The following is a 27,989-nucleotide window of genomic DNA, read 5'->3' on the forward strand; positions in this document are numbered from 1 at the left end:
TGTGATAATTATGGCTACTCGTTTTTTACTTCTGAAAGTTAGCAGAGTCTGTTAAATGTACATTATTAAAAAAAGGCCCAACATTACAACTTCTCCTCAATCTCCAAAAACAAACATACAAAACAACCCCCCCACCCCCACCAAAAAAACAACCCAGGACAGTATAAAGCTGCACAATTTTGTACCAGATACTCACAATAATAAAATATGCAATGCTACATTAAGTGGTTAAAAATACTTGAGGGGAAAAAGTATATAGATTTTTTTTTTTACATCTTTAAAGAATATACATTGTTATTTTTCTTAACTAGCCAGGATTTTAGTCAAAAGTGCATTCTATATAACAAATATGAAAGGAGGAGAATCATACAGTAAATCGGAAGAGAAAATGTTACACAACAAAGAGGAACCTCTGGATATGAGGCAGACAAACACCTCAATGTATTTCAGATCAGATGAAGCAGGGAGGGGCTAGTGTAAAAATCGCCAAAGCAGGAGGAACAACACTACTCGATCACTCTTTGGGAGTCCATATTAGAGCCAGTCTATTGACTTACAGGAATAAAAACAAAACAAATATATGAACTAAACAAAACATTTCCTTATGCCATTGGTCCCTTCCACGCTATCCACCTCCAGATTGATTCTCCTCCTTTTCCTTACTCAAACAGCCACTCACCAAACCAACCGCCTCCCTCCTCCATGAACCAACACATCACTTCACTCACACAATGCATTGTCAGTCCCTCCCTTCACTGCGACTCACGCAGCAGTAAAGTGCAGAGGATACACACAAATAGAAAAGCTTTTTAAAAACGAACGTTAAAAAAAGAAGAAAAAAAGGCTCATACTGAAACGCCATGAAAAACAGCAAGTAACTCATGGTTAAGCTGATACTGAGGCCCAACTAACAGACCCACAGTAATGGCAGAATGGTTGTAGCTCTCTAGAGGGTGGGCATCTGTTAAACCAAATCCAATGGGCCAAATACCCACAACTCAAGGTGGTACAGGGACTTGCTAATGGATGCTACTGTTCCTCTTCAGTTTCTCCCAATATACAAACAGTAACCTGATCCACTACTCAGCCTGAACCACCACTATGCTATACCCATTATGTGTTAATCCACAGAAACATGTCAGACATATTCTTGTGTGTGTGTGTGTGTGTAGAAAATCAACCTCAGAACCCCCTTCAAACAGATGGCACGGCTTTAGCAGGGAGTGCAGAGGGAGAGACCCAGAGAGTTGAACGACAGAAAGGATATGGCCTGGGCCAGACTGTGTAAAGGTAGCTTTTGTTACAACAGCACCAGAGAGGTTCCAGTTTGCCATTACTGAGACAAACACACGCCTTAACGTTGCTCCTCAACACTCAGTCTTATCTGAGAAGAGGGGGGGGGGGGGGGGGGGGGGTGGACAACATCCTACAACCCACTACCAACAATCTGACAAGACAGAATCTCTCTCGGTCATTCATCAATACGAACAACAACCGGACTGTCAGAACATCATACAATGGGACAGTGGGGACATTCACACAATTAAAAGGTTACATATGCAAACGTGTTTTCTTTGAGTAAATGTACAACTTGAGTAAATGTATCGAACACCAGAAATTGAAACGCATGTTTAGACATAATCCTCCAACCGATCACTCAACAGGATGATCCGAGCGAGATGAGAACAATTCTTCAGTCTGAAACTGAATGTAGCATATTTCCAGAAAATATCACTAGAAAAGAACCCATTTGATTGCTCAACCGTTAGCCCGTATCACTACATCTAGGCAACATTCAGCATGTTTTGATTCATCATTATTTGCCAACGTGTGAGATGGGCCTCAATGGTTGCGTAACCTTATACAGTATATGTAACACTAAGGAGACCAAACCGTTACATTACAACAACAAAACGTATCCTGCTCCACACCAAGCTGTGGAAGATAGGCTGGTTGGGGAGAAAAAAAAGGACAGATTTTTCAGTTAAGAGTTGTGCTGAAAAGGTCAGAACCTTGTGTTTTAATGACCTTTTACAGGGTGACCCGTATTATCTCAGCAGCAGCAGTGGGGGAAGAGACAGAGTAGCGAGAGACAGAGAAAGAGAGAGACAGAAGAGACATGCGAGGTCCAGGTTGGGTCGTATGTGATAACCCGTCACAGTGGCGGTATTTGAACTGTTTTGATTACAGAAGACAAAAAAATAAAATAATCTCTTGACAAGCATTTTGTGTGAAGTGAGACCAGTGATGACGTACTGCTTTTTGAAGTGTGTGTGTGTGTATACACATGACAGCACGTTCAGGTTCATCACGTTTGTTCTGTTGGGAACATCTGACCTTGTCAGCTCTAAGACTGTATATGTCAGTCAAGAAGACAAATCCCAGAACTGCATAACAACAACACAACCAATCCCACACACTGTTACATTACACTCCAGATGTTACGAGATCTAGCCTGTGTATAAGAAATATGTCTAGTACTGCAATGAAAGCACCAATTAACCAGAATCTCTGTTGCAACAGACTAGTAGTAGCACTAACAGGCGTTTTCTAACCTCCCCACTGTGACCTATGGCAGTGATTCCTGGCCTACTGCTGGTAGAGCCAGTGTGGAACTCCTTAGGGAGAGACAGTGGGAGACCCAGTTGGCACCAGGATGGTAAACATTCAACAAGACCTTGGTGACCCCATGATCCTACGGGTCAGCCTTAGGACCAGGACTTACAACTCCCCCGAATTGTGCAACCGTTGTTAAAGTCAGTCGACGCGAAGGACTAAGATGATGAAATGGATCTGTTCTGACCCGCTACCTGGATAAGGAACCACTAGTAGAATAATGACATTAGCAGCTGTCAGTGGAGAGGATAAAATGGACACAAACAAGGGATAACTCACATACCGGTACACACACATAGCCTTCTACCATGGGAGGCAGGTTGTCTAAGAACACAGGATTTTCGAAGAATATTTTCACAAGAAAAGATATGAGCAAAGAGGTTGTAAAAATCTGTGTCAGTTGACTTGGGTCTTTAGCTAAGTGGGTCACTCACTTATCTAAAGTGTAGACTGAAAGTGTACCTGTCTGTATCCCTCACGCTCTCCCACACACACTGGTGTGTACTGAGCTGTGAGTGTCATGTTCATATCAGTATTCGAGGGGCCGTTCTACACCAGGGGCCAGGGAGAGTTGGGGTGGGGGTAATCGAGGTGTGGCAGGCAGGCCTAGAGCCCAGGGCCCACATAGGGTTCAGTGATGCTGGGGGGCCCCAGGCCCCTTGTCCTGCGGTGCCATGTAACGCAGGTAGCTGCTGTCCTCCTGCCCACAGTGGGTGAGGGGCTCGCTCTTGAAGAGGGCGGGGGGAGGAGAGACAGGGGGCACAGGCAGGTGGTGGTGGGGGAGGGGGGGTGCTTGCAGGGGCGTGCCAGGGTGGTGCTGCTGCTGCTGTTGCGACGTGTGGTGGTGAGGGAGATGGTGAGAGGAGGTCATGTGCAGGTGGGAGAAGGTGGCGTGTCCCACGGGGGCGCGTGGGGGAAGAGCCCCTCCTGCTGGGCTGAGGCCCAGAGGAGCAGAGGTGGTGGCAGCTGAGGGAGCGAGGCCCGGGCCGGGGCCAGAGGAGGAGGGGGCAGAGAGGTGGAGAGGCAGGGGGAGGCTGCTGGCCTGCAGAGTCACAGGGCTGGTGACCCGGAAGCACTTCTCCTTGTGGGCCTTGAGCATGTTGGAGAAGCGGAAGCGCTGGCTGCACAACTCGCAGGGGTAGGGCTTCTCTCCTGTGTGGGTGCGGCGGTGGCGCTTCATGTTGGGCCGGCTGGTGAAGCTCTTCCCACAGATCTCACAGATGAACGGCTTCTCTCCTGCAGGGAACAGGGACGGCGAGAAAGGAGAGAGCGAGAGAGAGGCAAAAGGAGAGTCAGGGACTAAATCACCCCAATTAGTTGAACTTTCACACGTCACAGAACCTCATGCATGAGAAGAATAATACACAACCTGCCAACACTGTGGGGGTGCTTTGTCCTGTGCTGATTAAAGCGCTCTGAACTTCATGAAGAAGTTGTCTGATTGCAAAGTTACGGTCCCCGTAGGAGAGTATTAGTGGTCATTGCCGTCTAACCACCCACTCAGCGATGCCACACTTTGGGATGAGATGTGAAAATGAACAACGGCTGTCCATTCGAGAGCTGCTCTCATTACCCTTTCATTCAATGTGCCCGTTACCACCCCCGTACACTCATTCACAGCTCACTCAAAGCAACTCTCGGCTTTAATCTGAGCTGCATGTTTTTTCCTGAGAGGCTCCGGTAAACCATTTACAGTATGACAGTGGATAATTTAATCGTGACAAATTATACTGGGGCCATTTTGTTAATGTTCTGCAACTTCTGTGAAGTAGGTAAGTTCCAGAGGAAAGGATAAACCTTGGGGGAAGAAGAATGAAAGAAGGACGAAGAAGAAGAGTGTGTATTACAAGGCATCACTGGGTGTGTCTCCGACCACAGGAGGCCAAATTGGTCAGCGGCGGCCGGGAGAGAGGGTCAAATAATTACACCATACAAAAATAACCACCAGGGCAGAGTGCAGGGAATCCGCCCACATTAGGGAGGGAGAAATTACATTTAAAAAAAGACTGAAAAAAGAACAGGCCTGCGGCAGAGGAGAAAATGTAAGATGTAATATAGAATGCGTCAGGGTAGTCATTAGAAGTAGACATGGAGGAGAGGCACCACTGATACTTTGCCACCCTCTCATTATGTAGACTGGGCGAGGTCTCGGTACCGCTCGTCCTGGGACGCCCCGTTTATTTCCTTTTATAGAGCATCTACGGTGACTCACTGGCTGACTAGGGATCAAGACTGAAGGGCCATGCAGACTCTCCAGTAAATGGGATGGCTTTGGTCAGGGAGCATTTCCGAATGTTGAAGACTGAAGAAGTCTGGCTTCTAACATTATTGGAAGACTAGTGTCTGAATGTTTGGCTTCAAAACATTTTGATGACAGGAAAAAGTTCAAAAGGCTTTTTATAGGAATAGGTCCTTGAGGGTGAGCTTTATAATTGCACGTTTGTGTCAAACAAATTCCTAAGTGAGTGTGTGAGTGTAAACAGCTGCGTGTGTTCTCTGTCTCACCGGTGTGTGTTTTCATGTGCTCGTCAAAGTACTGCTTCATGTTGAAGTCCTTGCCACACCACTGACACATGAACTGCTTGTGTCCGATGTGGATGCTCATGTGGGAGCGTAGCTGGTACTTATACTGGAACCTCTCGGCACAGTTCTATAGGGAGGAGAGAGAGAGAGAGAGAGAGAGAGAGAGACATTTAGGGTGTCCCAAACAGCACCCTATTCCCTTGTTAGTGCACTGCTTTTTGACCAGGACCCATAGGGGGTAGTAGTGCACTATATATGGAAATAGGGTTGGGACATAGCCATTTAGACTACATAGCACATACACAATCATGCCTGGAATGGAAATTCATAAGGGCTACTATATAATAATATACACATACATAAACAAAACATAATATATACCTAACACAGATGCAGTGGAAGAAGCAGCTCACTACGCAGTACAGGGTCTGCAGTGCTCTTTAATAACAATGTAATGACAGGTTAGTGCTTTATTTAACCACATGGAGCCCCCACAGCCCCACCAATCCAACCAACCACACATTCCCAGACAACCCTCTTCCCTTTGTGGTTGGCCACACAGAGGCCCACCCAGGTTGAGGTGGTACCTGCTTCCTACAGAATGTTCTATTAAACCAGAATGCTGGGTTTGCAGACGAACACCTGAGGTGAGTTCAAACAAGGGTTTTGTTTCCCCCGAACATGTTATTTAGTAACAATTTCGGTTGAACGATTTGAATGAACATTCCAAAACGTTACAACGAAGCCGCAAAAGGCTTATTTTTGTAAGGAATACCGTGGCTTTTTAAGGCGCAATATTCAAACTGAAAATGACTTTGCTCTTAATACACGGAAGTGATTATTTGTAATGGCAGTTTAGACCCGACACAGGCACGTACACTTCCGGTCAAAAGTTTTAGAACACCTACTAAATTCAAGGGGTTTTATTGATTTACTTTGACTAATTTCTACATTGTAGAATAATAGTGAAGACATCAAAACTATGAAATAACACATATGGAATCATGTAGTAACCAAAAGTGTCAAACATATTTTATATTCTTCAAAGTAGCCACCCTTTGCCTTGATGACCAGCTTCATGAGGTAGTCACCTGAAATGCATTTCAATTAACAGGTGTGCCTTGTTAAAAGTGAAGTTGTGGAATTTATTTCCTTCTTAATGCATTTGAGCCAATCAGTTGTGTTGTGACAAGGTAGGGGTGGTATACAGAAGATAGCCCTATTTGGTAAAAGACCAAGTCCATATTATGGCAGAATACAGCTCAAATAAGCAAAGAGAAACGACAGTCCATCATTACTTTAAGACATGAAGGTCAGTCAATACAGAACATTTCAAGAACTTTGAATGTTTCTTCAAGTGCAGTCGCAAAAACCAACAAGTTCGATGATGAAACTGGCTCATGAGGAACGCTATAGGAAAGGAAGATGCAGAGTTACCTCTGCTGCAAAGGATAAGTTCATTAGTTTGCCAGCCTCCGAAATTGCAGCCCAAATAAATACTTCAGAGTTCAAGTAACAGACACATCTCAACACCAACTTTTCAAAGGAGACTGTGTAAATCAGGCCTTCATGGTCAAACTGCTGCAAAGATACCACTAAAGGACACCAATAAGAAGAATCGACTTGCTGGGGCCAAGAAACACGAGCAATGGGTCCAGATTTATGGTTCCAACCGCCGTGTCTTTGTGAGACGCGGTGCGGGTGAACGGATTATCTCCACACGTGTATTTCCCGCCGTAAAGCATGGAGGAGGTGGTGCTATGGTGTGGGGGTGCTTTGCTGGTGACACTGTGAATCAAGGAACACTTAACCAGCATGGCTACCACAGGTGTCTCATAGTAAAGAACATGTCAGGAGTCGGGACAAGACAGGCAGTCAGCGTTTCTCAGCCAGTCGAAATCATGAATCGGTTGGTATCATTTTAAGGATATATACAAAGAAATTTAAATTGAGAAAAGGTAAAAAGATCAAGTGCAGATAGTTTGCAGTCTTTCCAGCTTCAGTTTGAAGTGATTGTGTTAGCTGTGTTGTTGACTAGATTCTCTGAACAATAGTTTCCTGACGAGAGAGCAAATGTTCCAGGTGAAATTGCGCCTCATTAGCTCATTTTTATGGATGTGTCCAAATAATTGTCACTAGAAAACAGCTTAAAACAAATGCAGCTACTGTTGTTATTCTGGCTGCACTGTTTGACGTGACTGTAAGTTAGCCATAGTTTGCTAGCTAGGGATAAGAAGGTTGCCTGCCAGTATGGCAATGTAACATTTAGAATGAACGACTGGGTAGCGTCCATAGACATAGAACAAAAAGACTGAACGACTGGGCCGAGTCTCTGGCAACCGAACTGATAGAACGAACGACCAGCCGGCTTGGGTAGCAAGCGAATCATAATTTGAATATGTTGGTAACCCGTTGTATAAAAGTGATGCCTTCGAAGCCGGTGTTTGGAGGATATATTGGAACTAGAGGTCGACCGATTATGATTTTTCAACGCCGATACCGATTATTGGAGGACCCAAAAAAGCCGATACCGATTAAATTGGCCGATTCAGAAGGTATACATACATACATACAGTGCCTTGCGAAAGTATTCGGCCCCCTTGAACTTTGCAACCTTTTGCCACATTTCAGGCTTCAAACATAAAGATATAAAACTGTATTTTTTTGTGAAGAATCAACAACAAGTGGGACACAATCATGAAGTGAAACGACATTTATTGGATATTTCAAACTTTTTTAACAAATCAAAAACTGAAAAATTGGGCGTGCAAAATTATTCAGCCCCCTTAAGTTAATACTTTGTAGCGCCACCTTTTGCTGCGATTACAGCTGTAAGTCGCTTGGGGTATGTCTCTATCAGTTTTGCACATCGAGAGACTGACATTTTTTCCCATTCCTCCTTGCAAAACAGCTCGAGCTCAGTGAGGTTGGATGGAGAGCATTTGTGAACAGCAGTTTTCAGTTCTTTCCACAGATTCTCGATTGGATTCAGGTCTGGACTTTGACTTGGCCATTCTAAAACCTGGATATGTTTATTTTTGAACCATTCCATTGTAGATTTTGCTTTATGTTTTGGATCATTGTCTTGTTGGAAGACAAATCTCCATCCCAGTCTCAGGTCTTTTGCAGACTCCATCAGGTTTTCTTCCAGAATGGTCCTGTATTTGGCTCCATCCATCTTCCCATCAATTTTAACCATCTTCCCTGTCCCTGCTGAAGAAAAGCAGGCCCAAACCATGATGCTGACACCACCATGTTTGACAGTGGGGATGGTGTGTTCAGGGTGATGAGCTGTGTTGCTTTTACGCCAAACATAACGTTTTGCATTGTTGCCAAAAGGTTCCATTTTGGTTTCATCTGACCAGAGCACCTTCTTCCACATGTTTGGTGTGTCTCCCAGGTGGCTTGTGGCAAACTTTAAACAACATTTTTTATGGATATCTTTAAGAAATGGCTTTCTTCTTGCCACTCTTCCATAAAGGCCAGATTTGGAAGACCATTTGTGACCAAGCTTTAACTTCCTCACTGATGTCTTCAGATGTTGCTTCAATATATCCGCATAATTTTCCATCCTCATGGTGCCATCTATTTTGTGAAGTGCACCAGTCACTCCTGCAGCAAAGCACCCCCACAACATGATGCTGCCGCCCCCGTGCTTCACGGTTGGGATGGTGTTCTTCAGCTTGCAAGCCTCCCTTTTCCCCCCCAAACATAACGATGGTCATTATGACCAAACAGTTCTATTTTTGTTTCATCAGACCAGAGGAAATTTCCCCAAAAAGTACGATCTTTGTCCCCGCGTGCGGGGCGTGGGTAGATAGATATTTGTAATACTGTCAATTACAACAATACTGAATTAACAATGAACACTTATTTTAACTTAATATAATACATAAATAATATCTATTTAGTCTCAAATAAATAATGAAACGTGCTCAATTTGGTTTTTAAAAAATCATGAGATTTTGAGTGAAAACCTTCCATCAGGAGTTGATATGCTTGAAGTCATAAACAGTGCTGTGATTCAAGCATTGCTAAGAGCCACTGGTTAACGCAGTAGAGTTTGAATGAATGCTTACGAGTCTGCTGCTGCCTACCACCGCTCAGTCAGACTGCTCTATCAAATCATAGACTTAATTATAATATATTAAACACAGAAATACGAGTCGTTGGTCATTAATATGGTCAAATCCGGAAACTATCATTTCGAAACAAAACGTTTATTCTTTCAGTGAAATACGGAACCGTTCCGTATTTGATTAGACGGGTGGAAACCCTAAGACTAAATATTGCTGTTACATTGCATAACCTTCAATGTTATGTCATAATTATGTAAAATTCTGGCAAATTAGTTCGCAACGAGCCAGGCGGCCCAAACTGTTGCATATACCCTGACTGCTTGCGATGAATGCAAGTGGCAATTTCTCTAGTTAATATTGCCTGCTAACATGAATGTTTTTAACTAAATATGCAGATTAAAAAAAATATACTTCTGTGTATTGATTTTAAGAAAGGCATTGCTGTTTATGGTTAGGTTCATTCGTGCAACAATTGTGCTTTTTTGACGAATGTGCTTTTGTTAAATCATCCCCCATTTGGCGAAGTAGGCTGTGATTCAATGATAAATTAACAGGCACCGCATTGATTATATGCAACACAGGACAAGATAGTTAACCTAGTAATATCATCAACCATGTGTAGTTAACTAGTGATTATGTGAAGATTGATAGTTTTTTTATAAGATAAGTTTAATGCTAGCTAGCAACATACCTTTGCGCCTTGCTGCACGCACGTAACATGTGATCAGCCTGCCACGCAGTTTCCTTGTGGAATGCAATGTAATCAGCCATAATTGGTGTCCAAAAATGCTGATTACCGATTGTTATGAAAACTTGAAATCGGCCCCAATTCAATCGGCCATGCCGAAATCGGTCGAACTCTATTTGGAACTGTTTTGCCAGCCCTCGACGAACAACACCCGTGCCAATATATCCTCCAAACACAGGCTTCTCGGGCATTATCACTTAATCAAATCAAACTTTATTTGTCACGTGCCAAATACAACAAGTGTAGACTTTAAGGTGAAATGCTTACTTACAAGCCCTTAACCAAAAGTGCAGTTCAAGAAGAAGAGTTAAGAAAATATTTACCAAGTAGACTAAAATAAAAAAGTAACACAATACGATTTATTAAATTTTTCAGCAGGCTTATGGCTTGGGGGTAGAAGCTGTTGAGGAGCCTTTTGGTCCTAGACTTAGCGCTCTGGTACTGCTTGCAGTGCAGTAGCAGAGAAAACAGTCTATAACAGTCTTGTCTCTGACAATTTTATGGGTTTTCCTCTGACACCGCCCATTGTATAGGTTCTGGGTGGCAGAAAGCTTGACCCCAGTGATGTACTGGGCCGTACCCTCTGTAGCGCCTTATGGTCAGATGCCGAGCAGTTGCCATACCAGGCAACCATGTACCATGTAACTGGTCAGGATGCTCTCGATGGTGCAGCTGCAGAACCTTTTGAGGATCTGGGGACCCATGCAAAATATTTAGTCTCCAAAAGGGGAAAAGGTTTTGTCATGCCCTCTTCACGACTGTCTTGGTGTGCTTGGACCATGATAGCTCATTGTTGATGTGGACACCAAGGAACTTGAAACTCTCGACCCGCTCCACTACAGCCCTGTCAATGTTAATGGGGGCCTGTTCGGCCCGCCTTTTCCTGTAGTCCACGATCAGCTCCTTTGTCTTGCTCACATTGAGGAAGAGGTTGTTATCATGGCACCACACTGCCAGTTCTCCTCCCTATAGGCCATCTAATCATCGTCGGTGGTTATCAGGCCCACCACTGTTGTGTCGTCAGCAAACTTAATGATGGTGTTGGAGTCATATTTGGCCAAGCAGTCGTGGGTGAACAGGGAATACAGGAGGGGACTAAGTACACACCCGAGGGGCCCCAGTGCTGAAGATCAGAGTGTCAGACGTGTTGTTGCCTACTTTTACCACTTGGGGGTGGCCCATCAGGAAATCGAGGATCCAGTTGCAGAGGGAGTTGTTCAGTCGCAGAGTCCTTAACTTAGTGATGAGCTTCGTGGGCACCCAGGTGCTGAACGTTGAGCTGCAGTCAACGAACAGCATTCTCGCATAGGTGTTCCTTTTGTCCAGGTGAGAAAGGGCAGTATGGAGTGCGATTGAGACATCTCTGGTTCTGTTGGGGCGGTATGTGAATTGGAGTCAGGGAGGATGCTGTTGATGTGAGCCATGACCAGCCTTTCAAAGCACTTCATGACTACTGACTTGAGTGCCACGGGGCGGTAATTATTTAGGCAGGTCACCTTCACCTCCTTGGGTACAGGGACTATGGTGGTCTGCTTGAAACATGTAGGTATTACAGACGCAGTCAGGGAGAGGTTGAAAATGTCAGTGACACTTGGTCCGCAAATGCTTTGAGTACACGTCCTGGCAATCCGTTTGGCCCAGCAACTTCGTGAATGCTGTCCTGCACAAAAGTTTTGATCACATCGGCTACCGAGAGTGTTATCACACAGTCATTCAGAACAGCTGATGCTCTTGTGCATGCTTCAGGGTTAATTGCTTCAAAGTGAGCATAAAAGGCATTAGGCTCATCTGGCAGGCTCACGCCACTGAGCAGCTCGCGCCTGGGTTTCCCTTTGTAGTCCGTAATAGTTTTCCAGCCCTGCCACATCTGACGAGCATCAGAGCCGGTGTAGTAGGATTCAAAGTTAATCCTGTATTGACGCTTTGCTTGCCCAATTGCTCGTCCGAGGGCACAGCGGGACCTATAAGCATCCGGATTAGTCTCCTGCTCCTTGAAAGCGGCAGCTCTAGCCTTTAGCTCGATGCGGATGTTGCCTGCAATCCATGGCTTCTGGTTGGGACATGTACGTAGTCACTGTGGGGACGACGTCATCGATGCACTTATTGATGAAGCCGATGACTGAGGTGGTGTACTCCTCAATGCCATTGGATGAATCCCGGAACACACCCCAGTCTGCGCCAGAAAAACAGTCCTGTAGTGTAGCATCCGCGTCATATGACCACTTCCGTATTGAATGAGTCACTGGAACTTCCTGCTCTAGTTTCCGCTTGTAAGCGGGAATCAGGAGGATAGAATTATTGTCAGATTTGACAAATGGAGGGTAGGGGAGAGCTTTGTATGCATCTCTGTGTGTGGAGTAAAGGCGGTCTAGGATGTAAGTTTTCCCGTATCAAAGTCCCCGGCCACCAGGAGTGCCGCTTCTGGGTGAGCACCCTCTCCCTTGCCCATGGCGTTATAAAGTTGGTTGAGAGCGGTCTTAATGCCAGCCTCGTTCTGTGGTGGTAAATAAACGGCTATGAGTAATATAGATGAGAACTCTTTGTAGATAGTGTTGTCTACAGCTTATCATAAGGTACTCTACCTCCGGCGAGCAAAACCTTGAGACTTCTTTAATATTAGACATTGCGCACCAGCTGTTATTGACAAATAGACACACACCCCCACCCCTCGTCTTACCAGAGGTAGTCTCTGTTCTGCAGGTGCATGGAAAATCCCGCTAGCTCTATATTGTCCGTATCGTCGTTCAGCCACGTCTCGGCGAAACACAAGATGCCACAGTCCCAAACGTCCTGTTGGTAGGACAATCCCAATCGTAGCAATCGTAGGTCATCAGGTCATTCCACCCTCCAATGATTGCATGCTAGCAAGAAGAATGGATGGCAGTGGGAGCCCACTCGCTCACCTACGGATTCTCAGAAGGCTGACCGATCTGTGGCACCTTTTTCTTCATGCAAAAGGCCTGTTCCAGTGAAAGCAGGACATCCATCTCGAAGGACCCGCCAAAGGAAAACGTTTCTTCCGCGTTGAGTAATCGCTGTTCTGATGTCCAGAAGTTATTTTCAGTCATAAGAAACGGTAGCAGCGACATTAAAAAAAGAAGTTACACAAAACACACACAAAAAAAGAACAAAATAGCACAATTGGTTGGGAGAATGTAAAACGTCAGACATGTTCCTCAGCGCCATCTTGTATATTAGCGAACGTTGGAACTCTTATTGGTCTATTAACTTATACCACCTAGTGATGTCACCAGGCAAACCAAAACTCCATCCATGCATCCACTTGAAGGGTATACTACGAAGGAAGCTAGATCTACTCAGGGTCTTCTAAGGCTAGCCAGCTTCAGTTAGCTTCACATTCAAGCTCAGGCTTAATCCATACTACGATGGTGGATATTGCTCGTCCACCTGCCACTAACTCTGGCAGGCTTATAACTGCGTGTAAATGTCACACATGGCTAGTAAATGCCGAACTCTTCATTGAGACCATGCTGAAACATCAATCCATGGGCGAGTCGGTACCACATTTTAATTTGTGCCAAATTCGAATTGAAAGAAATGTTGTACTGCAAATGTAGCAGGCTATGGTCCGAAACGGGCTTTTAAAAGTGCTGTTTTTATTTGATTACTTATTGTTAATGCCGGCTTTGCTGTGCTTTTCAAAGCATAAGCACCTCCCACTCCTAGCAATAAAATAATTGTATTAAGTCATACAAAAAGTTTACTGTGTGAGGTTTCAAATGCATTCTGTCATTACTAAAATGTGGAACGTGATAGGAATTTTAACATTACAATTGAATATTCAGTCGTCTTCCTCACATGAAGGGGATGATGCGAGAGGGAAGGAATCTGAATTTATTGGTCCTTAACTCGCAGCTCAGACATTCAGTATAAATGGAGTTACTTGACCTGGGGCAGGTAGTTATGAAGGATTCCTTGCCATAGAAATGTACCTTGGTGAGCCTCATTGTACTGGTTATCCCGAGTTGAACTCAGAGTTAGCTCTCTAACTGCTCAAACCTGATTCGTAGTATAGGGCTCCACTGATTGGAAGGTCCTATGTAGATAGTTGCTGGTTGATTTTTTTTTTTTACTATTAGGAATTAACACCTATCAAATGTTTTCACTTTTACAGTGTTAGTTTCATCAGCTGTCGTACAACAATATTACACAAAACACAGAAAAAATGGAGTTGACTGCACTGGGTCTTTTAAAAAAAGTACACAGTCCAAAATAATCCAACTTCACCCGTGTGTATTTTTATTCCAGTTATTCTGTACACCATGTGTATTCATGGTCTGCTAATGTTTGACATGGACATGTTGCATCTAGACCTGGTTGCTTACACCAGCTAGCCGTTGCTACAACTGTGTGACCGTAAACATTTAGGGATAGTTTATATGTAGTCAAGTGTGCCTTGGTTCAACAGTAATCACCATTTTGGAGCAGTCACAGTACAAGAGGCCATATTCTTCTGTTCAAACAACCCCATAGTTGTCTAAATCCTGCCCAGTCTGTCTGAGTTAGCAAGTCAAACCTCACCAGCTAGAAGTCAATATTTAAGCATTCTAAAACAAATATGATACATTGACATGAATACTATTAATTCTCTGTTAAACACTGTCCTTATAACGCAAATATTCATGAGGAAAAAAAAGTATACACTCTATAAAGTAATCTTGAACTTAATCTTCTCCAGACCGAATGCAGGTGGATGTTCTATTTAAAAGATCTCCATCCATCATGCATGAATGAAGATGTGTTATTGAAGGGTTTCTGTAACTGGTATATTGCCACTTATCGGTGTTTCCTACCCCCATCTAGTGGTCTCTCTAGCACCCTACTCTATTACAATCCTGTGTTATACAGTATATTCTGAGGAAATGATCCCATGGTATATGTAAAAGCAATATTTGATGACATTTCTCTGTTCGCTTTTGTATATAATCTAGATCATGCATTCTATTGTACTAGGTACTGATACATAGACGTTCTGATGCGTTCTTGCTTGATCATGTGACATACAATTATTCTTGAAACAGAAGCCAGACGTGCCAGCCGACCATTCCGACTGATGGCCCGAGGCCGAAACATTTGTGTTTTGTTGTCACCTTTCATTTCTGATTTTGAAGGGAACCATGATGATTTTAATAAACATCTTCATTATGCTTTCAAGCCACAGTTTTGGATTGATTTTCTTTTTGTTTTTGTCGCCATCTCTTCCAATACTCTATAAAGTGAAATAAATCTTCTGTTTCAGTCTGTGTTTGAGTGTGGGAAGGACAGTGCGACTGCAAGTCTAAACAGCTCACCTCACAGCGGAAGGGCTTCTCCCCAGAGTGCTGCAGCGAGTGAACCTTCAGGGACATGCTGCGCTTGAACGACTTGCCACAGGTCTCACAGGTGAACGGCATGTCCTTAGTGTGAGCTGCAGAGAGAAATGAACAGGTTAAAGGAGGACAACTACCAGAGGGACAGGGGACAGATATTGGGGCGTTAAGTTTCATGATGCTCAAAAGTGAAGAGTATTTATTCTCTCTCAATAAAAGAGAGCGATCTGAATGTAGCTCCACGAAAGAGCAAGACAGGCAAGCGAGTGAGTTCCTTCCAATTGAGATGGATGTACAGAGCCCTGCAAAAGTATGCCTACCCCTTTCATTTCCTCACATTTGAATGTTACAAAGTGGGAGTAAAATGGATTTAAATTGTCAAAAATCTACCCAACATACTCTAATGTCAAAGTGGAAGAATAATTCCATGTAGATAACTCAAATATAGTAGTTGCCTAAGTATTCAGCCCCTTTGTTTAGACAAGCCTAAATGAGTTCAGGAGTAAACTGTGGCTTAACAAATCACACAAGTTACATGGACTCACAGTGTGAAATAATAGGGGTTGATATGATTTTTAAATGACTAACCCTTCCTCTGTCCCCCATACATACCACATATGTAAGGTCCCTCAGTCAAGTACTGAATTTCAAGCTACAGATTCAACTACAAAGACCAGGGAGCTTTTCAAACGCCTCATAAAGAAGGGCAGTGATTGGTAGATGGGTAACAATAACAAATCAGACATTGAATATATATCTTTAAGCATGGCCAAGTTAATCATTGTGCTGTGGATGATGTATTAAACCACCCAAACACATCAAAGATACAGTCATCCATTCTGAACTGAGCAGCAGGACAGGAATGAAACTGCTCAGGGATGTTACCCTGGTGATATTGAAACCATTACAGAGTTCAATGGCAGTGATGGGAGAAAACTGAAGATGGCTCAACAACATTGTAGTGGCTCCACAACAATGACTTAAATGACAGAATGAAAAGAAGAACACAAATATTCCAAAACATGCATCTCGTATGCTACAGGACAGTAAAGAAATCCTGCAAATCAATACACTTTATGGCCTAAATGCAAAGCCTTATGTTTGGGGGAAAATTCAATACATCACTGAGTAACTGCCTCTTTATTTACAAGCATGGTGGTGGCTGCATCATGGTATGGGTATGCTTGCCATCGGCAAATACTGGAGAGGTTTTCGAGATAAAAAAGAAACGGGGTGGAGCTAAGCACAAACTCTTAGAGGAAAACTTGATTCAGTCCGCTTTACACCAGAAACTGGGAGAGGAATTCAAATTTCAGCAGGACAATAACCTACAACACAAGGCCAAATATACACTGGAGTTGATTACGAAGAAGACAGTGAATTTTCCTGAGTGGCCATGGGACAGTTGACTTAAATCTACTTGGAAAATCTATGGCAAGACTTTAGAAATGGCTGTCTGGCCATGATCTGCAACATCTTGACAGAGCTTGAAGAATTATGAGAAGAATAATGGGCTAATATTGCACAATAAAAGGTGTGTAAAGCTCTTAGAGACTTAGCCAAAACAACTCACAGCTGTAATCGCTGCCAAAGGTGTTTCTAACATGTATCGACTCAGGGAGCTGAATACTTATGCAACAACAATATTTTTTAACTTATACATTAAAATAAATAAAAAATGTACACATTTTATTCAACTTTGACAGAGTATTTTGAGTAAATTGTTGACAAATTGAAATTAAATCCATTTTAATCCCACTTTGTAACAACAAAATGTGAAGAAATCCAAGGGGTATGAATACTTTTGTAAGGCACTGCATATCCTATTAGGGACATTTGGGAGTTACCAGGAAGAGCAGGAATAGACAAACTGGAGTCCACCTACCAACCATGTGCTTGCGGACATGAGCCATCGTGTAGAACTTCTTGTCACAGATCTCACAGGCAAACTTCTTCTCAGCGTAGCCGTGCACGATCTTGATGTGCTCGTGCAGCGACCACAGCTTCTTGAAAGACTTGTTGCAGGAGACGCACTGAGCAGCAGAACACCACACACAGATAATGCATTAAGAAACGGGTGATGACTGTTGTTGTTTTGTGACATTGATTACCCCGATACACCCTGACAGAATCCAAGAACAGGAGGAAGCAGCTGAGACAATCCCTGTGTCTGCAGGCTGCAGATGGTATTTCCCACACTGCTGTAACAGTATCTGTCTAGGCTGGTTCCTAACGCTCCGATTCCCTCTGCTGGACAAATCTTTTCTTACATCCTTCAAATCCCAGAAATCTGGCCTTGATGACAAACTGAGATTTTAATTTCACTGTACCTGGTACGTAACTGTACCCAACCAAAGTACCTATTCAATGGACTCCTTTTGATTGCTCAGGTCAAAAACACAGTGTACATCTAATTAAAAAGCAGAGGCCAGGGCAGCATCCCAAATGGCCCCCTTTTCCCTACATAGTGCACTAGTTTTGACCAGGGCCCCCCCCACATGGCTCTGGTCAAAAGTAGTACACTGTATAGGGAATAGGGGGTCATTTGAGACATGCACCAGCTCTCCTCCTTACCTGGATGTTCTTTTCACAGTCAGTCTGCTGGTGTAAGGCCAGCTCGCTCTCCAGGACAAACTTCTTGCCACACTTGTCACAGATTTGCATGCGTCTGTGTGTGACGTTCATGTGCTTCTCCAGGTACCAGCGGGTGTTGAAGACACGGGGGCACTTTTCACACGCCAGCGTCTCCCGCTCCTCCCCATCCTCTTTATCCCCCGTGGCAGAGCCAGCTGAGGAGGGGGTCCCCTTGCCCTCCCTGGCAGTCCGGCGCATCCTCTTGGGAGGCTGGGTGGTCTTCTTCCGTCGGCCCCTGGTGGTCATGCCGGTGGTGCCCAGAGCGGTGCACTGGGTCTTCCTCCGGGGCTGACTGGTAGCGGGGGCCACCCCACGCCGGACCCGCTTGGCTCTCGTTCTGCGGCTCTCTATTTCTTCCTCCTCTTCTTCCTCCTCCTCCTCCAGATCTTCCTCCTCTTCTTCTTCTTCTTCTTCCTCCTCCTCCTCCTCCTCTTCTTCTTCTTCTTCGCTGCAGTGTCTCTCTGAGGCATCAGTTTGGGGGGCGGACTTGTCCCCCTTTGATACGTTAAGTGTCTGATTGTTCAAGTTGACCTCCACGATGATCTGCTCCCGCTTGAAGGACTCCTCCTCCTCCTCCTCTTCTTCCTCAGAGTCCTCGGAGGTGCCCCCATTGCCTGCCTGGGATCCCTGCGCACCCCCTTCCTGCCCTACTGTCCCCTCTCTGTAGTACTGCTGCTGGGAGGACAGCAGACCCCCAGTCAGCTGCGGGGACAACTGACTGGGGGTCTGGTCACCCATGGGGGTCTTGGCTGCCATCTTGTTGTCCACTAGCACAGAGTAAGGCTTGCCCCCGCCCTCCCGCTTGTATAGCTTGCCCGCTAGGTCCAGGTCTGAGGCAGGGGAGTGGTAGTAGGACTGGGCCACCTGCTGTGTTCTGCGCCCCTCCTGTGACATCCCACCTGGGCTGGACACCTCTCCCTTCAGGCTCTGGCAGGATTTCATGTGTGAGGGAGGGGGAGACTGTAGTAGTGCTAGTTGAAGCACAGCCAGAGGTTTGTTATCAGTGTTGGTATTCTTAAACTGTGAGAGTACCCTCGCTATGTTGTAAGGAGGGGCAGGGGGAACGGAAGCAATCCCCCACCCCACCCCTCCCGCCACTGAGGAGACAGGAAGGAGGAAGGGAAGAAAGCGTCACCCAGATTCAAACAGGGCATCCATGCTTAAGACTGAGGACAGACCGCGAGTGACATTCTGCTACAGCTTTGTTCCATAGGCTTCTGTTGAGCTCGACTCTCAAAGCTTCTCTGGAAGCTGGGGTGTCTGCTCTTCAACCTCTGAGGTTTCGGTCTCTCCGCTGATGAAGCCTCTCAGGTTAGTCTCTCGCTCGAGGCTGTCAATGTTATATTGTCCGTCGGAGCTTCAGCCTTTAAGCTTCCGTCTTGAGGGGGAGCTTCACGCCGGACTTTGAGCCGCAGTCAGAACTTCTGTGCCTCGTTTCAGGAGCCATCTGCAATCTGCCGCCTGTGAGAGCAAGAGAAACAGAGAACGAGAGATTAGGCTGAATTGTGTGACAAGCGTGTGGTGCTGCCTCAGAGCGAGTGTGTCTGATGTGAAACTACAACCTGGGGTAGGCGTTGTGAACCGAGACTGAGCCATGCTTCACCGCAACCGTTTCACTGGCATGTGTGAACATCCAAACCACACGCATCAGAGCTTCGTGAGAGAGGACTTAACCCCAAACACACTCCTCCTGCTCGTCACAATCTATTTATGCTTTCAGGTCAAATCATCTTTCATCAATCTCACCATCTTGTTAACCAGACTTGATATATGCCATTATAATCATTAAACAAAAAAAAACGATACGGTCACATTTAATCAGAAAACCCCATCTGCCATCTCGGCTTTCAAAACACCAGTTCCGCAATACTTAAATCTCAGCTTTCACATTTCAATAGCAGTTAATACCCTGCCATGTATAACAATATTCGTACACTGGTATGAAATACACAATTTTGCTTTATTTACTTTGCCTGGTAAGTCACTGAGAACACAGTCTCTTTTACAATAACGATTAATGACGGAGCAATGATAATTGGAAATTGTGTAGGCCTCTCTCTCAACAAACATATTGAAAAAGTAAGCAATTTGCTCATTTCAGTTGGCTCCTTGAACTCCTTGAATTAAAGGTGTGTGCTACTTCAATGCATGTATGATTTGCACTCTTACCTTAACGCCTATAAAATGTCACCCACCCCCACCCACCCACCTATTGTGGCAGTTACAGCGCACAAAATAACCACAGTATGGGAGCTGTAAACGAGCTCAACCACAGGAAACTGTACATCAGCTTCTCTGTGTGAGTGAGTGATTGATGGAGCCTGCACAGCGCATGTGATCAAAGAACAAATATATTTTGCGTATAGGAGAGTGTTTGGAAATGTAAACGAAGCGCTTGCATTATTCTTGTTACTTGGCGTTTGAGGGGTCATTTACTGCCTGCGCCTATAACACCGTCATGGCAGTGACCCTCGAGGCACAGTGCTCGAGGAGATGACACTAGGAAGTCGGACATAGCTACAAATTTAAGCTTTTTGTTATTTCCACATGTACGTTTGACCCCAAATGACCTTGGGCACGGTCGCCGACTCAGCACTGGAGTTGGTTTCTTGACTTGCAACGACTTCGAGAGCCACTAGAAAAAAACATTTCCTCTCTCATAAACAACAAACATCCTCTGCTCAACGGCCCAATATAGGCTAACCGTCACAACCCACCTACAACCCACCTCAAGTCTTATCAAAACCTCCCCCCCTAACTCAAAACTAAATACAGGGAGATTCCACAGCTGCTTTCAAATCAATGCAATAATCAAGACAGATAGTGATATTAGAGAAGACACCTTTTATACCTTTCAAGCAATGACTTCATAACTATTCTGCTACAGACAGTCTACAATAGTGATGGGGGAAAATGTTCAGTTACATATCACTATATTACTGATACTTTGACTCCAAGTAATGATTTGAAAGATGTGTGTGTGTATACACACACACACACACACACACACACACACACACACACTAGGTTGACCGATTAATTAGGGCCGATTTGAAGTTTTCATAACAATCGGAAATCTGTATTTTTGGGCGCCGATTTAAAAAAATATTTTATTTTTATACCTTTATTTAACTAGGCAAGTCAGTTAAGAACACATTCTTATTTTCAATGACGGCCTAGGAACAGTGGGTTAACTGCCTTGTTCAGGGGCAGAACAACAGATTTTCACCTTGTCAGCTCGGGGGATCCAATCTTGCAACCGTACAGTTAACTACACCAACGCAATAACGACCTGCCTCTCTCTCGTTGCACTCCACAAGGAGTCTGCCTGTTACGTGAATGCAGTAAGACAAGGTAAGTTGCTAGCTAGCATTAAACTTATCTTATAAAAAACAATCAATCATAATCACTAGTTAACTACACATGGTTACTAGATATTATACTATTCCTAGATATTATCTAGCGTGTCCTGCGTTGCATATAATCTGAGCATACAAGTACCAAAGTATCGGACTGAGCGGTGGTAGGTAGAAGTAAACATTCATTCAAACAGCACTTTCGTGCATTTTGACAGCAGCTCTTCGTTGTGCGTCAAGCATTGCATTGTTTATGACTTCAAGCTTATCAACTCCCGAGATGAGGCTGGTGTAACCGAAGTGAAATGGCTAGCTAGTTAGCACGCGCTAATTGTCGTTGTGTTGCTGGTTCGAGCCCAGGGAGGAGCGAGGAGAGGGGCGGAAGCTATACTGTTATACTGGCAATACTAAAGTGCCTATAAGAACATCCAATAGTCAAAGGTTAATGAAATACAAATGATATAGAGGGAAATAGTCCTATAATTTCTAAAATAACTACAACCTAAAACTTCTTACCTGGGAATATTGAAGACTCATGTTAAAAGGAACCACCAGCTTTCATATGTTCTCAGCAAGGAACTGAAACGTTAGCTTTCTTACATATTTTTATTTGTACCTTTATTTAACTAGGCAAGACAGTTAAGAACAAATTCTTATTTTCAATGAGGGCCTAGGAACAGTGGGTTAACTGCCTGTCCAGGGGCAGATTGTCAGCTCGGGGATTTGAACTTGCAACCTTCCGGTTACTAGTCCAACAGTCTAACCACTAGGCTACCCTGCCGCATAGCACATATTGCACTTTTACTTTCTTCTCCAACACTTTGTTTTTGCATTATTTAAACCAAATGGAACATTTTTCATTATTTACTTGAGGCTAAATTGATTTTATTGCTGTATTATATTAATTTAAAATAAGTGTTCATTCAGTATAGTTGTAATTGTCATTATTACAAATAAAAAAACAAATTTAAAAATCGTTTGTTCCCCCATCTTTTTAAACAGTGAGTGAACATGTTTTCAGTTCTTTTATTTCCATGACTGATCAAAACTAATTTTCTCTTGCTCTCTCGTCTCTCTGCAGAAGACATAGTGAGCAACATGTTTGGAATATCAAATTGGAAGAAAAAAAAAGGAAAAAAATTGCAGTACCGAATCGGAATGCATATTTAATCGTGAGAATCCCAATACATATCGTATCGGTACCTAAGTATCGTGACAATATCGTATCTTGAGGTCCCTGGCAATTCCCAGCCCTAGTCTAAAAGCGGTCTGTTCCGATGATGTGGAGAGTGATTCTGATCAAGCCAAAGAGGATCCCTAATAACAGATTGTAGGCCGCTGGAGTGTCTGAGGCCGAGCTCCACACACAGCCCCAAACTCTCTGGGTCCACCTCCGCCTCTATCCACTACACTAACGTTGCGAGAAGTACAATTCTGGAACAGACCGACTCAAATACACACATGCCCACACATGCAAGCACTCAAACAGAATGCCTACAGCTGTGTGTGGACAATTTTTTATTTTATATAAATTAAATTAAATAGAATCAGAGGACAGACATGCATAGGCATTTAGACAAAAGCAAAACAATACACCCCCACCCACCACCTTTCTTCCGGTGCATGTTTACTTTCTGAGAATTGGACCGCTCTAGGTGCATTACAACCACAAGAGGAGGGAGTGGATAGCACTGCGCGGCATAGAGCACCTCGTCTCACCTACTGGAGCATTAAAAACTCCCTCAGATACTCTCCTGCCCCGTATGCAGGTGTGATGTTAGATCTGCCAGAACCAATTCAATAGGCCCTGTACTCTCTTAACAGCTGCGTATGCACAAGAATGTAGCAGGGTCAAGAAGACAGAGGCCTGTGCATTGATGATCCCTCTGAGTGGAGTGAGTGTCAAATGAGTCACGGCTTTCCTGATGCGCTACGCAGGCAGATGTAGGCCTACCTTTACACCAAGGGTTTCAAACTCATTCGGGGGGCCGAGCGTCTGCAGGTTTTTGGTTTTCCCTTTTCAATTAAGACCTGCATAACCAGGTGTGGGGAGTTCCTTACTAATCAGTAACCTTAATTCAATAAAGTACAAGGGTGGAGTGAAAACCCGCAGACACTCGGCCCTCCGTGGAATGAGTTTAACATATGCCTTACACCGAAGACTGAGGGTTCGTTCTGCTCAGTGAAGATTTGCAAAGAAATTACTGGACCAGAACTTATGACAACTTTGCACAAACTTAGTGCTGTTCCGGTCATTAACATGATCAAACAGAGAGCGTGTGCAAACGTTCCACAACCACACACAGGACAGCTGAGGTTACGCAACTCGTATTTAGTAAAATCCTTACTTAGATGAGTCACAGTAGAGTTTCACTCACAATGAGAGAGCACGGCCCTTTGATGTGGTGAGCAGGAAGAGAGCAGACTTCACAATATCAGTGGTAATTGTACGATTACCTTGTCAGATGTCGAGGTTAAATTCAGTGTAAATTCGGTCGTTTATGACTCCGCTTTTTCCAGTTTGGTAGTGCTGAGCGATTCATGCTTTTTGAGGTTGGTCCTGTTTCAGCTTGCTTATTAAAAATAAACAGTTTTCGATTTAAATTATTTCTTTATACATTAAATGCACTGTGTATTATGTGAGTTGAATGCTGTAACACAGAATAAAAAAATGTATACAAGTTGCAGTGAGGTAGTGACTACCCATTACTGCTTATCACTTATTAACCATAATTTCTTCACAGTACTTTAATCAAATATTTATGTTGTGTATATTACATTTGTTTTAATTGTTGACTATTATTTAATCCTAAATCATCTCATCTCTATAGAGCTGCTGCCTACGCAGTTTGACAACAATCACTATTTCTTCAAAGTAAATACGGCATACTGTTATGACTGCTGCATACCAACTGTCAATCACTTAGATCATGTATTTTCAGTTAAAGATACCTTGCAAAGCAACTGCTCTCTATCCCTCACTTTGTAGAATATTGGCCCGTTGGAAACTACAACTCCATACTACATCGCACAGTTCGGGCTTGATCTGATTTGTCTCTAGAGAAACTGCGCAATGTCTGCAATGAGCTCACAGGAAGAAAAAAACAGAACAAAATGGAATTCAAATATTTGAACTGACATTGGTCAATTAGTTGTTTATTTTTTTTTTCTATCTAAAGTATCTGCAAGATGGGCTCAAATCATGTGCAGATGGTAATCGCAACTTTATGTAGATAGTGCCATGTCGAGGGTATGCATCAAAGTGTGTCAGGTGAATCCTTCCCAGAGGTTTAGTTTCAATGCATTATTCTGCATCATTGAATTCCACCCCCTCTGCCTGTGGACTTTAATGAGCTTTCCCTTTGGGGCAAATGTGTGAGGGTTCACATTCCTGACTCCAAACTCATAAGACCTTAACCAGCTCACTGTGTTGCGCACAGGAGGGGAGCCCCATGCCCCTGTAAGTATTTGTGCCTAAGCTTTCTACATGTATAGATAGAAGGGCAGCAGTGGTAGGCGATCATGCTTTGAACTTCCACTCTTTCCTAAACTCTAACCAAATGCATGGCCTACATTTCGTTTTTACTCTTTCCCTCTCTCAGTGGTGTAAAGTACTTAAGTAGTTATTTAAAGTATTTTTACTTAAGTCGTTTTTTGTGGTATCTGTAATTCATTACATCCCTGAAGAAAACGATATACTGTTTACCCCATACATTTACCCTGATACACAAAAGTACTTTTGAATGCTTAGCAGGGCAGGAAAATTATCAAAATTCACACACTTATCATACCTACTGCCTCTGATCTGGCAGACTCACTAAACACATGCTTTGTTTGTAAATGATGTCTGAATGTTGGAGTGTGCCCCTGGCTATAAGTAAATTAAAATAAACAAGAAAACAATGCCACCTGGTTCGCTTAATATAAAGAATTTGAAATGATTTACACTTTTACATAAAAGTATATTTTAGCAATTACATTTACTTTTGATACTTAAGTATATTTCAAAGCAAATACTTTTACTCAAGTAGTATTTTACTGGTTGACTTCCACTTTTACTTGAGTCATTTTCTATTAAGGCATTTTACTTTTACTCAAGTATGAGATTGTTGTACATTTTCCACCACTACCCTCTCTGTGACAACACAGGAAAGAAAGAGGGGGAAGGATCGGACGATGAAATGCAACAACGTAGGCTAATGAGATGGTCCATGGTGAGTCTCAGTTTTGACAGGTGAGAAGTCTGTCAACCTTAAAGTAAAAACACTAATAAACACATACTGAAAGCCCTTAAAATACATGTCACAGTCATTCGTGAGAGCTTGCCATTTAGCTACTATTGACAAACACATGTATCTATGAAGTTGGGTCTGATGATGTGTTATGAAGGAACTGGAAGCTAATGTTGTTTTAGAAATGAGGCTATATGCAACACAGCGAACGTGTGCATGGCAAATGACACCCCATAAAAGCGTCTGCACAACCGACATATCGTCTCAATAAAAGTTGACATTTTGTTTCGCAAGAATTGGCAAGGCTGCAGCTGGGCCTAAATCACGGCGGACACACTGCAAAGCAATCCTTTGCCCTCTTTCTCAAACATAACAGACGATCTAGCACGAACGCTAACTCTGCTTCGTTTGTAATCAATCTGGCCTAGCTAGCTATTTCGCCAGCTGGCTAGCTAGGTTAACTTGCTAGCTACGTCAATTTGGCGCTAACTTTACCAACCCGCGATTTATTTTCAAAATACTAACAATTGATCAAATACGCATGGCTATATTAGTTGAAGCCTACAAACTACAAAACAACGCATATTAACAACTGTTACACGATTGAATGCAGTTTTGTCGGTAACAACCAACTTTAAAAAATGAGTGCAAAGAAAGGGTTAAACAAAAAGGAAACGTTGGTTGGTCAAGACCGTCGGACGGAAGGCCGTTCGGCTAGCCAATTTATTAGCTATCTAAATAGATGCTTTTATTTTACATTGGTTGGAAAAAATACATACTAACGAAGACAGAAACTATTTGCATGTATCTACCTAGCTAAACAAGCTCGCCACGCACTGTCCGTTTCATCAGAAATAATACTAGCTAAAGCAAATGTGAATTACCATGGCACACGGCTAACGATAGCTAGCAAATCCTAGCTAATCACAGACGACTTTCACTTTTTTTTAACCCAAAACCTCCCAGATATAAATCGGCTAAACCGATATTTTACACCAGTATACAATATTGCAGTATCAAATCGTATACAAGGTTAAACATGTCATTATTTGTTAATACAATTGTTTAACAATCATAGCTACAAGAATCTTTAAAAGAAAATCCTATTCCCGATGAAAACCCTAGCATGATAGCGCACAGCTCGTTACATACTCCATGACGGTTTATTGTCAGCAGTCTAGCTTGATAATAACCAAGACAAGAAAATCCTCCATTCGCTTTGCATTGTAGACAAATGTCATGTTTGTAAATACATGAAATATACAATAACTTGTAGAGAAATTTTACCTTACCTTCGGTGAGAGCGCCCTCTTTCTCATTTCGTGCAATCAGTTGCAAGGGATTCTGGAGTGCTGCAGACGCACAAAAAGAGCCAGCTACTGTTGCAGTTCACCACTGTTTGATAATCCTATTGCATGCTCAATTGCAAATATGTTTGTACTAATGCATTTTTAGAATGTATGACACTGATATGTTAGCAGTGCTACTGTAGATCCATCGCTACGTGGCCCAGACAAGGTCTCGCGCGCACTTACGTTACCGACCTCACTCATCCCAGGCACTGACAGGCAGGCCGCTGTCTGGGTTGGGTAGGCGCGCCACAATTTTTTCGTCTCCCCTCCAAACCAGACAGGGCACAATGCGCGCACTCGTGTCTGTCCCCATCTTTAGCCGGGAATTTATAAGAAAACCAGAGCTGGAATAGACACGGAATCAGTTACTGGAAAAGGCGTACTGCATGAAATGTTCATCTAAATGGCAATGCCCAGATGTCGGAGATTTCTGTTGGATACAGTATTTCACCTGATAAATTTTTTCCATAGCCCATTTCCTGGACATAGAAGCATGTAAGGACGGATGTACTAACCAAACACAGTAGATTAAGACTGCTCCGTTCGTCTGTAACTACCCTTCTAAAATGAAATGTGTAATAATGTGCAACTGTATATTAAGCAACTTTCCCCTCTGACCTAGGTACTGAAATGTGTAATTGTCATTTGAAGTATGCCAATTACGGACATACGAATAAGTTAATTATACTTTAATATTTACTGAAGTGCCCACAACTATGACTGTAAAAAAAAAAACAGGATATCATACATCGTGTAAACGAGACAGTGACGTACCGTTATAAAAAAAACTCCCATTATGCAAATGTGTGCTAAAATGTCCACAACCTATCACGTTGTTAGGCTAGGAGGTGAAAGGCAATAACAAAAACATCTGATATGTAACAGAAATATAAACCTAAAACTGGCTACCACTACTTTAGTTATTAGTGTATAAACTACATTGTATTTATGCAATGGTAGCCTAATAATGTTTCTGTTCTCTGCCTCAATGTATACCTCAAAAACAGATGCTTAGGGAGTCCTTTATACAGAACTTACAATGGCAGACAGAAGTTAAAGCTGGTCTACATTTTATATTCATACTCTCAAGTACAGGTATTCAGAAATTGGATGCAAAAC

General features: G+C 43.3%; 1 protein-coding gene across 2 annotated transcripts; it reads right to left on the reverse strand.

Moving 5' to 3' along the window:
* LOC109898395 (zinc finger protein 652-like) lies at positions 1-27,151 on the reverse strand. Of its 2 annotated transcripts, none has more exons than XM_020493358.2 (6): positions 26,811-27,151; positions 17,871-19,391; positions 17,182-17,329; positions 15,279-15,394; positions 5,122-5,266; positions 1-3,852 (listed from the first exon to the last, which is right to left on the reverse strand). In XM_020493358.2, exons 2-6 carry the CDS (start codon positions 18,870-18,872, stop codon positions 3,248-3,250), a joined length of 2,016 nt encoding a protein of 671 aa, XP_020348947.1. In that variant the 5' UTR covers positions 18,873-19,391; positions 26,811-27,151; the 3' UTR covers positions 1-3,247. The 2 variants fall into 2 exon arrangements, with proteins under 2 accessions (XP_020348947.1, XP_020348948.1); XM_020493359.2 differs by having other exon boundaries at positions 26,806-27,151.
* Between the last annotated feature and the right edge of the window lie 838 nt (positions 27,152-27,989).

Source organism: Oncorhynchus kisutch, linkage group LG10 (assembly GCF_002021735.2).
Source record: "Oncorhynchus kisutch isolate 150728-3 linkage group LG10, Okis_V2, whole genome shotgun sequence".
In the NCBI taxonomy this organism is placed as follows: Eukaryota; Metazoa; Chordata; class Actinopteri; order Salmoniformes; family Salmonidae; genus Oncorhynchus; species Oncorhynchus kisutch.

Bases quoted from the DNA above. Each gene is read 5' to 3' on its own strand.
- LOC109898395 (XM_020493358.2), bottom strand. From the start codon at position 18,872: ATGAAATCCTGCCAGAGCCTGAAGGGAGAGGTGTCCAGCCCAGGTGGG. The intron at 15,395-17,181 runs GTAGGTGGACTC...TTCTCTCTGCAG, and splicing joins TGTCCGCAAGCACATGGTTG to CTCACACTAAGGACATGCCG. The intron at 5,267-15,278 runs GTGAGCTGTTTA...TCCTCCCTATAG, and splicing joins AGAAGCCCTTCCGCTGTGAG to AACTGTGCCGAGAGGTTCCA.